Source organism: Salvelinus fontinalis, chromosome 33, assembly GCF_029448725.1.
Source record: "Salvelinus fontinalis isolate EN_2023a chromosome 33, ASM2944872v1, whole genome shotgun sequence".
Lineage (NCBI taxonomy): Eukaryota > Metazoa > Chordata > Actinopteri > Salmoniformes > Salmonidae > Salvelinus > Salvelinus fontinalis.
This window is the reverse complement of record NC_074697.1, coordinates 45433104-45448709: the sequence shown is the minus strand read 5'-3', so window position 1 is coordinate 45448709 and position 15606 is coordinate 45433104. Positions and strand designations below refer to the sequence as shown.

Here is a 15606-nt window from a genome sequence, read left to right as displayed (position 1 = left end):
ACTAGGTAGAATGGGGGAAGGGGGGGGGGGGGGGGTGTACTGTTTGCCTGGTCCAGTCATTGTGCCCTCTCTGCGAAATACGGCTGACAGATCTTTTTTTATAAATAATTCTGAGAAAATGTGAGGTTAAACGTTTTGTTCAGTAATTCATTTAACATCCTGAAAAATAAATCAACAGGAAATATCTGCCCTTGTGCCCCCTACGTGCATGATGCCTCTGAACCTCATACAGGAAACCACGGTGATGCCAACAACAAACAGGTGGCTCTTCAGAGAAGGAACAGAAACACTGGGTGTGTAACGGGGATGTGTGAAACTGCAGGCATGCATTCGCTGCGAGTAATCGTTTCGGATGTGTGTACAGTATGTGTGACACGGTGTATTACTCAAAACCTACATGATCTATTTGTTCAAAGGAGGTTCATTCAAAACCCCTGTGCCTTTTCCATTATATTTGATTTTGAAGATTGAAAAAAAAAAAAAAAAAAACATTTTGCTCACACTTAACAGTGGCAGTCTGTTTTTAAAGTCAGTTTGATGATATCTGGTCGTACACAAACATCCATACAGATCACAATTAAAGCCATTCAAACCCAGTGTTCTTGTTGGACTTTGACACTGTGGGTGGTGTGCTAGAGTGAGTCAGTGACAGCGTGCTCAGAGGCCTTGTGAATGTTAGCTACATGAACCCCAGCGAACTAGACAGACCTGGACACCGCGGCCCAACCCTGTTAGAAACGCACGCTTCATCCTCTGATACAGCCACTGAAACCACGGCTAGGAAGCTCGCTTTCACTCAGTGTAACCATCGCTATAAATTGTGTTGTCAAAAGAGGACAACAGGGTTATGATTTTGGCTTGAAACCCCACTTGTTATCACGACACGCTGGGAAATCAGATGGCAGGAGCTTTGTGCAACACCAGTTTTTTGGGGGAGGAGAAATTCACTTTGAAAACAACTAACAGAGATCCTCCTCCTCACTGGGTGGGCCACCAATTCACAGACACCAACAGAAAGGGCCTCTGGGAATGAATCCATTTTATTAGGCTCAAAGCCAGTGTCTCTGGGTTCAGCAAGTGGCATGACAATGGGTTAAAAAGTGTATGTTGTGTTCTAGTGGCGCTACTCAGCAACAGATAAGAAACTAATCCAATTGTGAGGTACATTTGGCAGACTGGGTGCTGTTCCTGGGCTGTCAGTCAACATGGCAGCCATAATATCACAGTGGGTGACTGCACAGATAGCGCTTTGCTTCGGATTAATTGAGTTCCAGGGAGCTGATTGGGTTTGAGACCGCAGGGAACAACACCTGTTCAAAGATACTACAACACACCTAACTAGCACTGGGCTGGGGAATCGCTCCATGGCCCAGGCCTAGAAAGACAAGATGGGGGGGGGGGGGGGGGGGGCTAGGGAAAGGGGGACAGAGAGAAAAGGAGAGAGAGAGAGGAATCAAAATAAAAGTAAAGCTACATGCATTGAAATAAATCGGAAAAAGGAATCAAGAGAGAGTAAGAAGAGGGAGAGAAAGTAAGAAACATGTCATAATCAGGCGAAGGCAGAGTAGAACGAGGGAACAACAGAAAAGAGTGGGCTATCCTTGCGGACTGTTTGTGCCTTGTTGCCCTCCTCTGTTTCGTGTGTGTAATCCATTTGGAGAGTGAGGAGTTCAGAGCAGGGTCATCACCCCCCTCTGCCGCTTTCCAGACCTGCATCCCAGCCCAAGGTCCCAACAGTGTTAACGCGCTCTGCCTCACAGAAGATGTGGGACCTGCTCATCGTTCTTGGCAGCAGGGCTGCTGTAGTGACACCCAAGGCAAATAGAATGAACGATCCAGAGGGCTGACGGTCTCCAGAGAAGTCTGATCCCACTGTCTCTCTGCCTCTCCTCATTCTCCCCCTCCTCCCTGCTCCTACGTCGTCTCTAACTGCGTGTATGAGATATATGTAATGGCTGCTGCTATGGCATATCACCTTTGACCCCTACCTATAAACCATGCTGTGGTTCCTGATGTTCTCAGAGGGTGCTGTCGGACTCTCGACCAGTGGCCCCCGGGGTCTCTTTGCCGGGGGCGGGGACCTCAGAGAGCAGGCTGAGACAGGTGGCCGGGTTCCGGGAGGTGCAGCGGGAGAGGAGCTGGCCCCCTGGGGGCCCCTGGCGGCGGCAAGGGCACAGGTAGCCCTTGAGGTGCAGCCATATCTTGCTGTGCAGGGAGGCGTAGATGAAGGGGTTGTAGCAGGCGGAGCTCATGGCCACCAGGTGGCAGCACACTTGCAGCACGTTGACATAGCGCTTGTCCACGATGTGGTAGTCTGGGTCCAGGTCCAGCAGCAGGTTCAGCACCTGCAGGGAGGGAGGAGGAACACACATGCTCAGGGGTCACATACATTAGGATTACATTGGGATTACATTGGGATTACATTGAGATTACATTAGGATTACATTGGGATTACATTAGGATTACATTAGGATTATGTACAGCCTAGGTGATGTAACTGCCCCTAAAATGCTTTTTCAGCATATTTTCTCAAAGACATCAGCTCAATTATATAAAAATGTCAGCAATGTCAGGAAAGTTGATGGGCTCAGGAAAGTGCATTGTGCCTGTGTGTGTGCGCGCTCGCACATCGGTGCATGTGTGTGTTCTCACCTGCAGGGGCAGCCAGCAGAGAGCAAAGGCAAGCACAGAGGCCACCAGGAGAGAGAAGGTTTTCCTCCTCCTCTGGCTCCAGCGCTGCTGGCAGTGTGAGGGCTCTCCGGGCAGCGTGTGGCGTCTCAGGTGCACTGTGATGGCACAGTAGGACACACTGACTGACAGCAGAGGGATCATGTAGGAAGCTACCAGGATACAGCAGGAGTAGAGCAGCCTGAGCTGGCCAGAGCTCGGCCAGAACTCCTCACACACCACCAGCTCCACCCCACGAGGCCTCAGGTCCAGGTAGCGCGTGTGGAGGGAGGGAGGGGCAGCCAGGGCCAGAGACAACCCCCACACCCCCAGAGCCACAGCGCCGCAGCCCCCGACAGAGATCCTCCTCCTCACTGGGTGGGCCACCACCACGTAGCGGTCCACGGCGATGGCCGTGAGGGACAGTACCGAGGCGAATACAGTGGCGGCCTGCAGCAGCGGCACCAGGTGGCAAAGAGGGCGTCCGAAGGCCCAGCCGCGGCTGTCGAAGGCGTACGATGCGGTCAGAGGGACGCAGGTCAGACACATCAGCAGGTCGCCGGCCGCCAGGTTACCGATGAAGAAGTTGGTGGCGTTGTGGAGCTTCTTATCGGCCAGGATACAGGCCAGCAGGATGGAGTTGCCTACGCCGGCCACAGCCACCAGGAGGCAGTAGAGGGGCAGGAAGAGGGGCTTGAAGCGTAGCAGCAGCTGCATGCCAGAGAACATGTCCAGGGGGTTGTTGCTGTGGTTCAGGGAGGGGCCTCCAGTAGTGTTGGCCCCACTCAGGACCTCCAGGATGGGATCCATCTCAGTGCACTGCTCCCCTACGACACAACATAGACAGTCACTAAATTGTGGCAGTTAAGGAAGACTGGGGGAAGCATCAGCACTTACAACATGATATAGCAAAGAAAAGGGTTGAACCAATATCTAAGTTCACTTAGATTCTGAGTTCAACCTGTTCATAATCATGACCCTCAGCAGCCCTTTCTGCTTTAGCTGCTAACTTAATATGTACCAAAGACTATGGATATTCTGACAAGATACATGTCTCTCCGCCCCTAACAATGGGAGTCGTTGTCCACAAAGCGGCACGGTGGGCTGTCTAGCTCCCGCCTATCCTTTCTTTGATTGGTGGATGCATACCATTACTGTAATCTTTTTTGGAATACTCAATGAGGGTTGTTGACATCAACCGCCTGTATTCAATGGAGAGCGATGCTATGCTGCAAGCCTCATTTCATGAATATGCAAAGCCATCTCAAGACAACAGATTTAAAAAAAATTATCTCAAAGTTTCCCAGGATGTCACGTGTCCTACTTATATTAGTACACTCGTAACAACTTAAGCATTACGAAACTTCCATTCAATCAAATTAACCTCACGTAGCAAAAATAAGCCATTCATTTTTTTGTTGACCAAATTCGAAACACTCATTGTCCTCCATACAGAAACTCCTTGCTTGGTGGGCGAAACAACGAAAAAGCGCCACCTGCTGGTGAGAGACCAATTTTCCACCTAGTTGGGCATATCTCTTCCTTTTCCTATATGTATGTACTAACCTGAATGTCATTTCACTTTTTGGGGAGGCGGGATGTGGGCGTCTGTGTAAACGTCATGTTTTTCCTGTCCAGTCTCTTTAATACTGTGACCGCCCACGTTACTGGCTGCACTCACTTTACCCACTTGGTCTAAGCGCCAGCGCCTCGGATATGCATCTCCTGTAATAATGTTGCAACGCACTTGATAGAGTTTTTCCAGCCACTTCTTTCTGATCCTCGACGAGAGCTGAAAACCCTCTGATTGCAAAACGGAGGAGCTCTACAGCTCATCCCAAACTCAACCGTGTCACGTCTGCACTGACGCGTACTGTGGGATTAATCAGATGGTTTTATTGATTTAAATGTGTCCCCCCCCCCCCCCCCCCCCCCTTCGAGTTAATGTGGGAGACTATCGTGATTTCTTCGATTAGGAACGGAGATTATTAGTGACCCCCAATCATAGCCTACTATTTGAAAAATTATATTATGATTGCCCATAATCAAATATGCTTTAGGCAAGAAATACAGAGGTGGGTAGACTGACATACAGATAAAAATAGATAAAGTTTTTTTCCCGGTCACTCTGAACGTGGTAAATCAACAGGTGGTGAGGAAGAAGGAGGGATTGAATATGTAGTTTAAATCATTGCGCTGTGACATAACAAACAACAGTAGATAATGCAATGCGTTTGTGAATGGTGTCTTCATGCCGTAATGTCTAGTGCCTACAGTACATTTGAGTGAGTCTTCAGGTCTTTCTAGGCTGCATATGTGATGTACTCGTCCAAGCAGAGCGAGACACTGAGATGAAAGACAGTTCTATACTCTGAGTGGTATTGCAGTCTAGTTTTGGATGGTTATTTCAACAGTGAAATGACCAGGCTCCTTATTTACTTTGAAGTGAGCCTAAAATCTATGGCAAACAGAGATAACAGTCAAATTGCTCCTGAAACATGTTAATCTGTTGCCTTGCTATCTGATCTTGCACACTGGTGGATCAGGCAGATGACAAAAACGCACAAGAAAAAGACTGGCTAATGCAAAATTAATAATACACCTAACATTTTTACACGTTCCTTAAAAAAAAAAATCTGTGATTGAACAAATGACATATCATTACAAATGATAATATTTGGTAGCATTTGTACCATTAACAATTTTATGAAATCATCCCTCCAACTTGTCAAACCAGCCATACATACTGTAGTTTTAGTACTATTTTGGGGGGCTAAGTAAGCCTTTCAAAATAGAATATTAAGTGTTCACATTTTCTGTATTCCACAATAAAACAAGCAACATTGATTTAAGCTGTAATTATGTGTATTGTGCGGTTTTGTATGCATCATGTGTGTGTGCATTGTGTGTAGTGTGCATGGCACGTGCAAGGCGTGTGTGTAAGATAAGAGAGAGGAGCCTACTTGTACAGTGCCTTGCTTTTCCTCAGAGGCAGTACGCGTCTCTCCGCTCTGTCACGTCGCTTCACTTCTGTGACTGTGTCTCTCTCCTCTTCCTCTTCTCTTCCCCCTCTCCTTGTGATGTGAGCATTGCCCCCCCCTCCCCTTCTCTCTCTCAGAGTCCAACCAGTGGTTGTGCTCCAGCAGACAGTCCGGGAATGAGGGGTAGCAGGCTGCCACGGACGCTCATCTAGACACTTTTATTCACAGCATATATATAGGCAGGTGATTGAAAAGAGAGATTGGATGGTGTCCCAACACTATCCTCCCTTCTCCCTCTCCCCCTCCCTCTTTTTCTCCCTCTCTCCCTCACACGCTCCAGAGATGTCAATCACACACACTGCATGAATTTCTACATTATTTCCCTCCAATAACATGTTGTTAACCTCCTTCCATACGTGCACAATGCAACGCATATAGTTCTCTCTCTTATGCAGTCAGGTACAAAATCCAAACCTGCATCAAATGATGTGCTAACAACAGATGGACAACCTGCAATTAAATGTCTATGTAGGCTATCCCTCCATCCCTTCCTGCCTCAAACGCACACGCACGCACGCATGCACACACTTACACCACAGGAGGTTGGTGGCACCTTAATTGGGGAGGACGGGCTCGTGGTAATGACTGGAGTAAAATCAACGGAATGGTATCAAATACATCAAACACGTGGTTTCCAGGTGTTTGATGCCATTCCATTTGCTCCGTTCCGGCCGTTATTATGAGCCGTCCTCCCCTCAGCAGCCTCCTGTGACACACACTCAGAGTTGTTTTTCGGGGATTCAACGTAAGAGCTCAGACACACAAATAGCGTTTTCTGGCCGAGAGTACTTAGCACCTCTGAGTGTTATTTTCGAACTAAGTGGGCAACAATTTTTTCATGTAGAGTCGCATGAACATTTTCAGTAGACGTTTCCAGCGAGTGGTCCCTGAAACACAGCCCGAAGGACCGGCAGACGGATGCTAGATCCACATTTGGTGCGATGTGTGCGATCCTTAAGGCAACCAATTGGAATAGGATTGTGAGTTTGAGCAACTTTATATATTCAGAGGTAAAGGCATATTATTAATATTATGAAATTGGCATCCTAGCTATAGGGCTAGTTTCTTTCAATCACTTTGGCACATTTGTCAGGTGTAGGTGGTATATTTTCTCAACTCTAAGTACAAAACTTCAACCTTATAACACTTGTAATGGTCCCTATCTTATGTTCAGAACCTTTGATTATGCTTCGGGGTTTCACACATGGTTCACCCCTCAGTCATTCATACAAAATCTAAGTTTTCCGTGAAATATCCTGAGAACTTTTAGTTTAGTCACCAATACATCCGATGATGATAGGCTCACCATTTACCATTTAATCCAAAGGTGAAAAATAGAAGATACACATTTCAAAACTGTTATATTTTGAAGTCCTGGTTGGAAAGAATAGTAGATTGCATTATGATTTTCTATACTGTACTTAACTAAAACTTGAAATGCACAATTCTTGAAATATTTCGTATCCAATGGCAGGTTGTAAGCATGTAGAGAAATGTGTCAGTCTTACAGTTTCATTATCCTTACACAGCCCACACATAGGACAAATCATCAGAAATAGGGTATTGTAAAGCAGTTTAGTTACTTAAAAAAATAGCAAGGTGTTGTATGCCATTTATGCCCCATGCACCATTGAACAAGATCACCTTCTCTAAATGTCAGCTGAGACAGTATCGCTTGTCTCTCTGCTTGAAATTCATCCGCTTACATTGCATTAGGGTTGCAACATTCCAGCAACTTTCAATAAATTCTCTGGTTTTTCAGAAATCCTGGTTAGAAGATTCCCAGAATCAGAAGGCAATAAATAGGAAATCCAGAATCCTCCAACAAGGATTTATGGAAAATCAGGGAATTTATTGAACGTTCCCAGAATTTTGCAACCCTACATTGTGTCAATTTAATTGATCAGCATAAAGTGTATTCAGAAGTGTAAGGACCAGAAATTGGAATGGGTTTAGCATATTTATTGAGGAAATATTGAGAATGTGAATAGACCAGACGAAGCCAAGGGCTGCAGATGAAGGATCCAAGGGAGTTGACTCGATAGGGCATATGTGTCAAACTCATTCCATGGAGCGCCGAGTGTCTGCGGGGTTTCGCTCATCCATTGTACTTGATTGATCAATTAAGGTCACTGATTAGTTAGGAACTCCCCCCCACCTGGGTGTCTAGGTCTTAATTGGACACAAATCGAAAGGCAATAACAAAAATCAGCATACACTCAGTCCTCCGTGGAATGAGGTTGATACCCCTGCTGCTTGGAGTCTCAGGTAGACATCACCGTCAGGCTGTTGTGGCCCCCAGAAGATCCTTGAAGGAACCTACGTAAAAGGAGAATGACATGGGCAAAGGAGGGGTGCAACACAAAACAGAGAGGAGGAATGACTCTTTGATTGGGTTTAAATAGGGTGGTAATGGTGATTAAGGACAGGTGTGTATGCTGAGTAGCAGTTAGTAGCAGCTGGAGCTTGTTTGAGGAGCTAAGTTCAGGGCAACTAGTTAAATGTTGTAAACAATAGGAGGCTGATTGGCAATGGTTAGCAGCTGGTGCTTGTTGAGTTGCTAAGGAGGTGCGTTCAAGCAACTAGGTAAGGGTTGCATTGAAATCTGGTTCTCACTCCTGAATTTTTGTTCATCCTTAAAGGAAAATTCCACCTAAACTATATTTTGATATTTGTTTCCTTGGTCCATTGTTGACATCAGTGGTGTAAAAATACTTGAAAGTACTACTGAAGTTTTGGGGTATCTGTACTTTGCTATTTATATTTGACAACTTTTACTTTACTACATTCCTAAAGAAAATAATGTACTTTTACTCTGTACATTTTTCCTGACATGCAAAAGTACTCATTACATTTTGAGTGCTTCGCAGGGCAGGACAGGGAAATGGTCTAATTCACAACCTTATCAAGATAAGATCCCTGGTCTGACTCACTAAACACATGCTTAGTTTGTACATTTTGTTTGAGTGTTGGAGTGTGCCCCTGGCTATCAGTACATTTAAAAAAAAAAATGGTGAGGATTTTGAAATGATTTATACTTTTACTTTTTATATACTTAAGTATTTTAGAAATTACATTTACTTTTGATACTTAGGTATATTTACAACCAAATACTTTTACTGTAGTAGTGTTTTACTGGGTGACTTAAAATTTTACTTGAGTCATTTTCTATTAAGGTATCTTTACTTTTACTCAAGTATGACAATTGGGTACTTTTTCCACCACTGGTTGACATAGTCCCAAAATGTTTTCTTGTCACTTTCAAAGTACATAAATACCCGTATGATGCATTTTTCTTTGTACGATGCAAAACGCAGTCTCATATGATCATACGACACAAAATACGTCATTTCTGTATTTTGAAAGTTACATGTCTTGAAAACTTGATTGCTGACAAGCAAAATATTTTGGGGCAATGTCAACAATGGACGAATTAAACAAATACCAAAAGACAGTTTCTGGGTGGAGTTTTCCCTTTAACACCATTCATTGAAATTCAGATGATGAGTGGCATGAAAAAGCATAAGAGTCCTTTGAAATACCTGGATTTCTGCATAAATTTGTCATCAAATTTGATCTGATCTTCATCCAAGTCACAACAATAGACAAACATAGTGTGCTTAAACGAATGACACAGAAATTATTGTATTTTTCATCATTTTGTCACGCCCTGACTTTAGTTATATTTGTTTTCTGCCTTTGTGTCGTTACCAGACAGGACTGTTTCGTTGCATTCTCTTTGTTATTTTGTTTAGTGTTCTGTTTCCAAAAATAAATTAACATGAACACTTACCACGCTGCACTTTGGTCCGATGATTCCTCATCCTCAGACGCCGAATATTGTTACAGAACCGGGAGAGTTGGACAAGGAAATCCTGGACGGCAAGGGACCCTAGGCACAGACGGGAGAGTATCGCCGTCCTAAAGAGGAGCTGGAGGCAGCTAAGGAGGAGCGGCGACGCTACGAGGAGTTGGCTCGAGGAGGCGTGCACAAGAGGCAGCCCCAGAATTGTTTTTGGGGGGGGCACACAGGGAGATTGGCTGGAGTAAGGTCATAGACCTGAGCCAACTCCTTGTGACTGCTGTGGGGAGAGAGTGACCGGGCAGGCACTGTGTTATGCGGTGTGCACAGTGTTCCCAGTGCGCACTCATAGCCCGGTGCGCTACATCGTATCTCCTCGCATCGGCCGGGCTAGAGTGGGCATCGAGCCAGGAGGGATGGTGCCAGCTCAGCGCATCTGGCCTCCAGTGCGTCTCCTCGGCCCGGGTTATCCTGCGCCAGCCCTACGCACGGTGTTCCTGGTTCGCCAGCACAGCCCAGTGCGGCTTGTTCCAGCTCCCCACACTTGCCGGGCTACAGGGGGTATCCAGCCAGGAAGAGTTGTGCTAGCTCTGCGCTCGAGACCGCCAGTGCGCCTCCACGGCCCAGTGTATCCGGTGCCTCGGCTAAGGAAGAGGCCTCCTGCATGTCTCCCCAGCCTGGTGAGTCCTGTGCCTGTGCTAAGCCCTAACCCTCCTGCATGTCTCCCCAGCCTGGTGAGTCCTGTGCCTGGTGAGTCCTGTGCCTGCTCCCAGAGCCAGACCTCCTGTGTGTCTCTCCACTCCAGTGATGATCCATGGCAATAAGCCTCTAGTGATGATCCATGGCCCGAAGCCTCCAGTGATGATCCATGGTAAGAAGCCTCCAGTGGTGATCCATGGCACGAAGCCTCCAGTGGTGATCCATGGCACGAAGCCTCCAGTGGTGATCCATGGCACGAAGCCTCCAGTGATGATCCGTTGCAAGATGCCTCCAGTGATGATCCAGGGCATGAAGCCTCCAGTGATGATCCATGGCACGAAGCCTCCAGTGATGATCCATGGCACGAAGCCTCCAGTGATGATCCATGGCACGAAGCTTCCAGTGATGATCCATGGCACGAAGCCTCCAGTGATGATCCATGGCATGAAGCCTCCAGTGATGATCCATGGCATGAAGCCTCCAGTGATGATCCATGGTAAGAAGCCTCCAGTGATGATCCATGGCACGAAGCCTCCTGTGTGTCTCTCCACTCCAGAGTCGCCCTCCTGTCCGGAGCTGCCAGAGTCGCCCTCCTGTCCGGAGCTGCCAGAGTCGCCCTCCTGTCCGGAGCTGCCAGAGTCGCCCTCCTGTCCGGAGCTGCCAGAGTCGCCCTCCTGTCCGGAGCTGCCAGAGTCGCCCTCCTGTCCGGAGCTGCCAGAGTCGCCCTCCTGTCCGGAGCTGCCAGAGTCGCCCTCCTGTCCGGAGCTGCCAGAGTCGCCCTCCTGTCCGGAGCTGCCAGAGTCGCCCTCCTGTCCGGAGCTGCCAGAGTCGCCCTCCTGTCCGGAGCTGCCAGAGTCGCCCTCCTGTCCGGAGCTGCCAGAGTCGCCCTCCTGTCCGGAGCTGCCAGAGTCGCCCTCCTGTCCGGAGCTGCCAGAGTCGCCCTCCTGTCCGGAGCTGCCAGAGTCGCCCTCCTGTCCGGAGCTGCCAGAGTCGCCCTCCTGTCCGGAGCTGCCAGAGTCGCCCTCCTGTCCGGAGCTGCCAGAGTCGCCCTCCTGTCCGGAGCTGCCAGAGTCGCCCTCCTGTCCGGAGCTGCCAGAGTCGCCCTCCTGTCCGGAGCTGCCAGAGTCGCCCTCCTGTCCGGAGCTGCCAGAGTCGCCCTCCTGTCCGGAGCTGCCAGAGTCGCCCTCCTGTCCGGAGCTGCCAGAGTCGCCCTCCTGTCCGGAGCTGCCAGAGTCGCCCTCCTGTCCGGAGCTGCCAGAGTCGCCCTCCTGTCCGGAGCTGCCAGAGTCGCCCTCCTGTCCGGAGCTGCCAGAGTCGCCCTCCTGTCCGGAGCTGCCAGAGTCGCCCTCCTGTCCGGAGCTGCCAGAGTCGCCCTCCTGTCCGGAGCTGCCAGAGTCGCCCTCCTGTCCGGAGCTGCCAGAGTCGCCCTCCTGTCCGGAGCTGCCAGAGTCGCCCTCCTGTCCGGAGCTGCCAGAGTCGCCCTCCTGTCCGGAGCTGCCAGAGTCGCCCTCCTGTCCGGAGCTGCCAGAGTCGCCCTCCTGTCCGGAGCTGCCAGAGTCGCCCTCCTGTCCGGAGCTGCCAGAGTCGCCCTCCTGTCCGGAGCTGCCAGAGTCGCCCTCCTGTCCGGAGCTGCCAGAGTCGCCCTCCTGTCCGGAGCTGCCAGAGTCGCCCTCCTGTCCGGAGCTGCCAGAGTCGCCCTCCTGTCCGGAGCTGCCAGAGTCGCCCTCCTGTCCGGAGCTGCCAGAGTCGCCCTCCTGTCCGGAGCTGCCAGAGTCGCCCTCCTGTCCGGAGCTGCCAGAGTCGCCCTCCTGTCCGGAGCTGCCAGAGTCGCCCTCCTGTCCGGAGCTGCCAGAGTCGCCCTCCTGTCCGGAGCTGCCAGAGTCGCCCTCCTGTCCGGAGCTGCCAGAGTCGCCCTCCTGTCCGGAGCTGCCAGAGTCGCCCTCCTGTCCGGAGCTGCCAGAGTCGCCCTCCTGTCCGGAGCTGCCAGAGTCGCCCTCCTGTCCGGAGCTGCCAGAGTCGCCCTCCTGTCCGGGGCCCGCTGCAAGGGTCCCCAGTCCGGGGTCGGCGGCAAGGGTCCCCGCTCTAGAGGCGCCACCTAAGTGGGCCAAGACTAAGGTGGAGCGGGGGCCACATCCCGTGCCAGAGCCGCCACCGCGGATAGATGCCCACCCAGACCCTCCCCTATATCTTTAGGTTTTGCAGCCGGAGTCCGCACCTTTAGGGGGGGGGTATTGTCACGCCCTGACTTTAGTTATATTTGTTTTCTGTCTTTGTGTCGTTACCAGACAGGACTGTTTCGTTTCGTTGCATTCTCTTTGTTATTTTGTTTAGTGTTCTGTTTTTTAAAATAAATTAACATGAACACTTACCACGCCGCGATTTGGTCCGATGATTCCTCTTCCTCAGACGACGAATATCGTTACACATTTAAACATCATTTAAACATTCACAGTGTAGTTTGGAAAAAGTATGTGAACCCTTAGGCTAATGACTTCTTCAAAAGCTAATTGGAGTCAGGAGTCAGCTAACCTGGTGTCCAACCAATGAGACGAGATTGGACATGTTGGTTGGAGCTGCCTTGCCCTATTAAAAACACTCACAAAATTTGAGTTTGCTATTCACAAGAAGCATTGCCTGCTGTGAACCATGCCTCGAACAAAAGAGATCGCAGATGTTTAAGAGTTGTTGATTTGCATAAACCTGGAAAGGGTTACAAAAGTATCTCTAAAAGCATTGATGTTCATCAGTCCACGGTAAGACAAATTGTCTATAAATGGAGAAAGTTCAGCCCTGTTGCTACTCTCCCTAGGAGTGGCCATCCTGCAAAGATGACTGCAAAAGCACAGCGCAGAATGCTCAATGAAGTTAAGAGGAACCCTAGAGTGTCAGCTAAAAACTTACAGAAACATCTGCAAGATGCTAACATCTCTTTTGACGAATCTATGATACATGAAACACTAAACAAGAATGGTGTTCATTGGAGGAAACCACGGAAGAAGTCACTGCTGTCCAAAAAACATTGTTTGCGAAAGTGCACCTGGTTGTTCCACAGTGCTACTGGCAAAATATTCTGTGGACAGATGAAACTACAGTTGAGTTGTTAGGAAGGAACACACAACACTATGTGTGGAGAATCAAAACCTCATCCCGACTGTAAAGTATGGTGGAGGGAGCATCATGGTTTGGGGCTGCTTTGCTGCCTCGAGCCTGGACAGCTTGCTGTTGTCGACAGAAAAATGAATTCAAGTTTATCAAGACATTTTGCAGGAGAATGTTAGGATATCTGTCCACCAATTGAAGCTCAACAGAAGTTGGGTGATGCAACAGGACAACAACCCAAAACACAGAAGTAAATCAACAACAGAATGGCTTCAACAGAAGAAAATATGCCTTCTGGAGTGGTCCAGTCAGTCCTGACCTCAACGCGATTTGAGATGCTGTGGCATGACATCGAGAGCAGTTCACCCCAGACATCCCAAGAATATTGCTGAACTGAAACAGTTTTGTAAAGAGGAATGGTCCAAAATTCCTCCTGATCGTTTTGCAGGTCTGATCCGTAACTACAGAAAACGTTTGTTTGAAGTTATTGCTGCCAAAGGAGGCTCAACCAGTTATTGAATCCAAGGGTTCACATACTTTTTCTTGCTACTGTTTATTCTTATACAACCCAGGTGTTTCAGGAGTGCATTGTACACTATAATTCCAAATTAGGCACATTTGGGAAGTCTTGATACAACATGTTTAACAGAAATGCAATGGTTAATTGGATCATTCTAAGACTTTACACACACACTGCTGCCATCTAGTGGCCAAAATCTAAATTGCACCTGGGATGGAATAATACATTATGGCCTTCCTCTTGCATTTCAAAGATGATGGTACAAAAAAATATACATTTTTTCTTTGTATTATCTTTTTCCAGATCTATTGTGTTATACTTAAAGTTCAAAAGCACTTAACTCTTTGGTCTTGCCCATTCACCCTCTGAATGATGGCACACACAATCCATGTCTCAATGCTGAAAAATCCTTCTTTAACCTGTCTCCTCCCCTTCATCTACACCGATTGATGTGGATTTAACAAGTGACATAAGGGATCATAGCTTTCAGCTGGTCAGTCTGTCATGGAAAAAGCAGGTGTTCTTAATGTTTTGTATAGTCAGTGTACATAATGAATAACATATAAAAGACAATATCCAAAGGTAAAAGTTTATTATAAATATCATGAATTTGGCGTCCTATATTGGGCTAACGGTAACTACTTCTGAACTTCCAAAGATCCAATCAACCATGAATGAATGATAGTATACCTTCACATTGGAATGATGGTATCCTTTGGGCAAATCAGATGTCAATGTAGCCTACATAAACCCAACCTCACTCTGAATTTACTTTCAGAAACCACTTGTGTAAGAAAAGTAAGATTTAAACTACTCAGTGTTATTTAGGTAGTCTACGCAAATGAGTATGGAAGCTGATCAATCTCTGAACGTATTGACATGATAGTTCAGCTGAAACGAACACAGACATAAAAAGAGACAGAAAGGAGCTAAGCAAAGGCAAAATCTTAGAATAAAACCGGGTACAGTCCGCTTTCCACCAGACACTGGGATATGAATTCACCTTTCAGCAGGACAATAACCTACACCACAAGGCCAAATCTACACTGGAGTTGCTTACCAAGAAGACCGTCAATGATCACCCGAGTGGACGAGTTACAGTTTTGACTTCAATCTACTTGAAAATATATGGCAAGACCTGAAAATGGTTGTCTAGCGATGGTCAACAAACGAATTTGACAGAGCTTGAAGAAATCAGAAAAGAATATTAAGTGATCATTTGCAAACATTTCTAAAAACATGTTTTCATTTCATTCTTATGGCGTATTGTGTGTAGATGGGTGATATAATGTTTTTCTTTAAATCAATGTTTTATCCAGACTGTAACACAACAAAATGTGGAAAAAGTCAAGGGGTGTGAATACTTTCTGAAGGCACTGTATGTCTTAAAAAAATGTATGTTAAACACTATTACTTATTAACACCGAGTTAGTCCATGTAACTTATTATGTGACTTGTTAAGCACATTTTTACTCCTGAACGTATTTAGGCTTACCATAACAAATTGGGTTGAGTACTTATTGAACCAAGACATTTCAGCTTTTCATATTTAATTAGTTTGCAGAAATGGCATAAAAATATAATTCCACTTTGACATTATGGGGTTTTGTGTGTGACAAAAATATAAATGTAATCCATTATAAATTCAGGCTGTTGCACAACAAAATGAGGTTTCTGAAGGCATTGTACTTCAAATAGGCTGCAGTATAGGCTACTTTCTTCTTCTTTTGTTCGCTATAAAGGTAGCTTCTACAAACCGATTCGTTTTCTCTTTGCAG

At 47.3% G+C, this 15606-nt stretch overlaps 1 protein-coding gene across 1 annotated transcript; it reads right to left on the bottom strand.

Moving 5' to 3' along the window:
• Nucleotides 1-1408: 1408 nt before the first annotated feature.
• LOC129832372 (prolactin-releasing peptide receptor-like) lies at nt 1409-5819 on the bottom strand. Its single transcript, XM_055896389.1, has 3 exons — nt 5631-5819; nt 2653-3494; nt 1409-2345 (listed from the first exon to the last, which is right to left on the bottom strand). Exons 2-3 carry the CDS (start codon nt 3475-3477, stop codon nt 2019-2021), a joined length of 1152 nt encoding a protein of 383 aa, XP_055752364.1. The 5' UTR covers nt 3478-3494; nt 5631-5819; the 3' UTR covers nt 1409-2018.
• Nucleotides 5820-15606: the final 9787 nt, after the last annotated feature.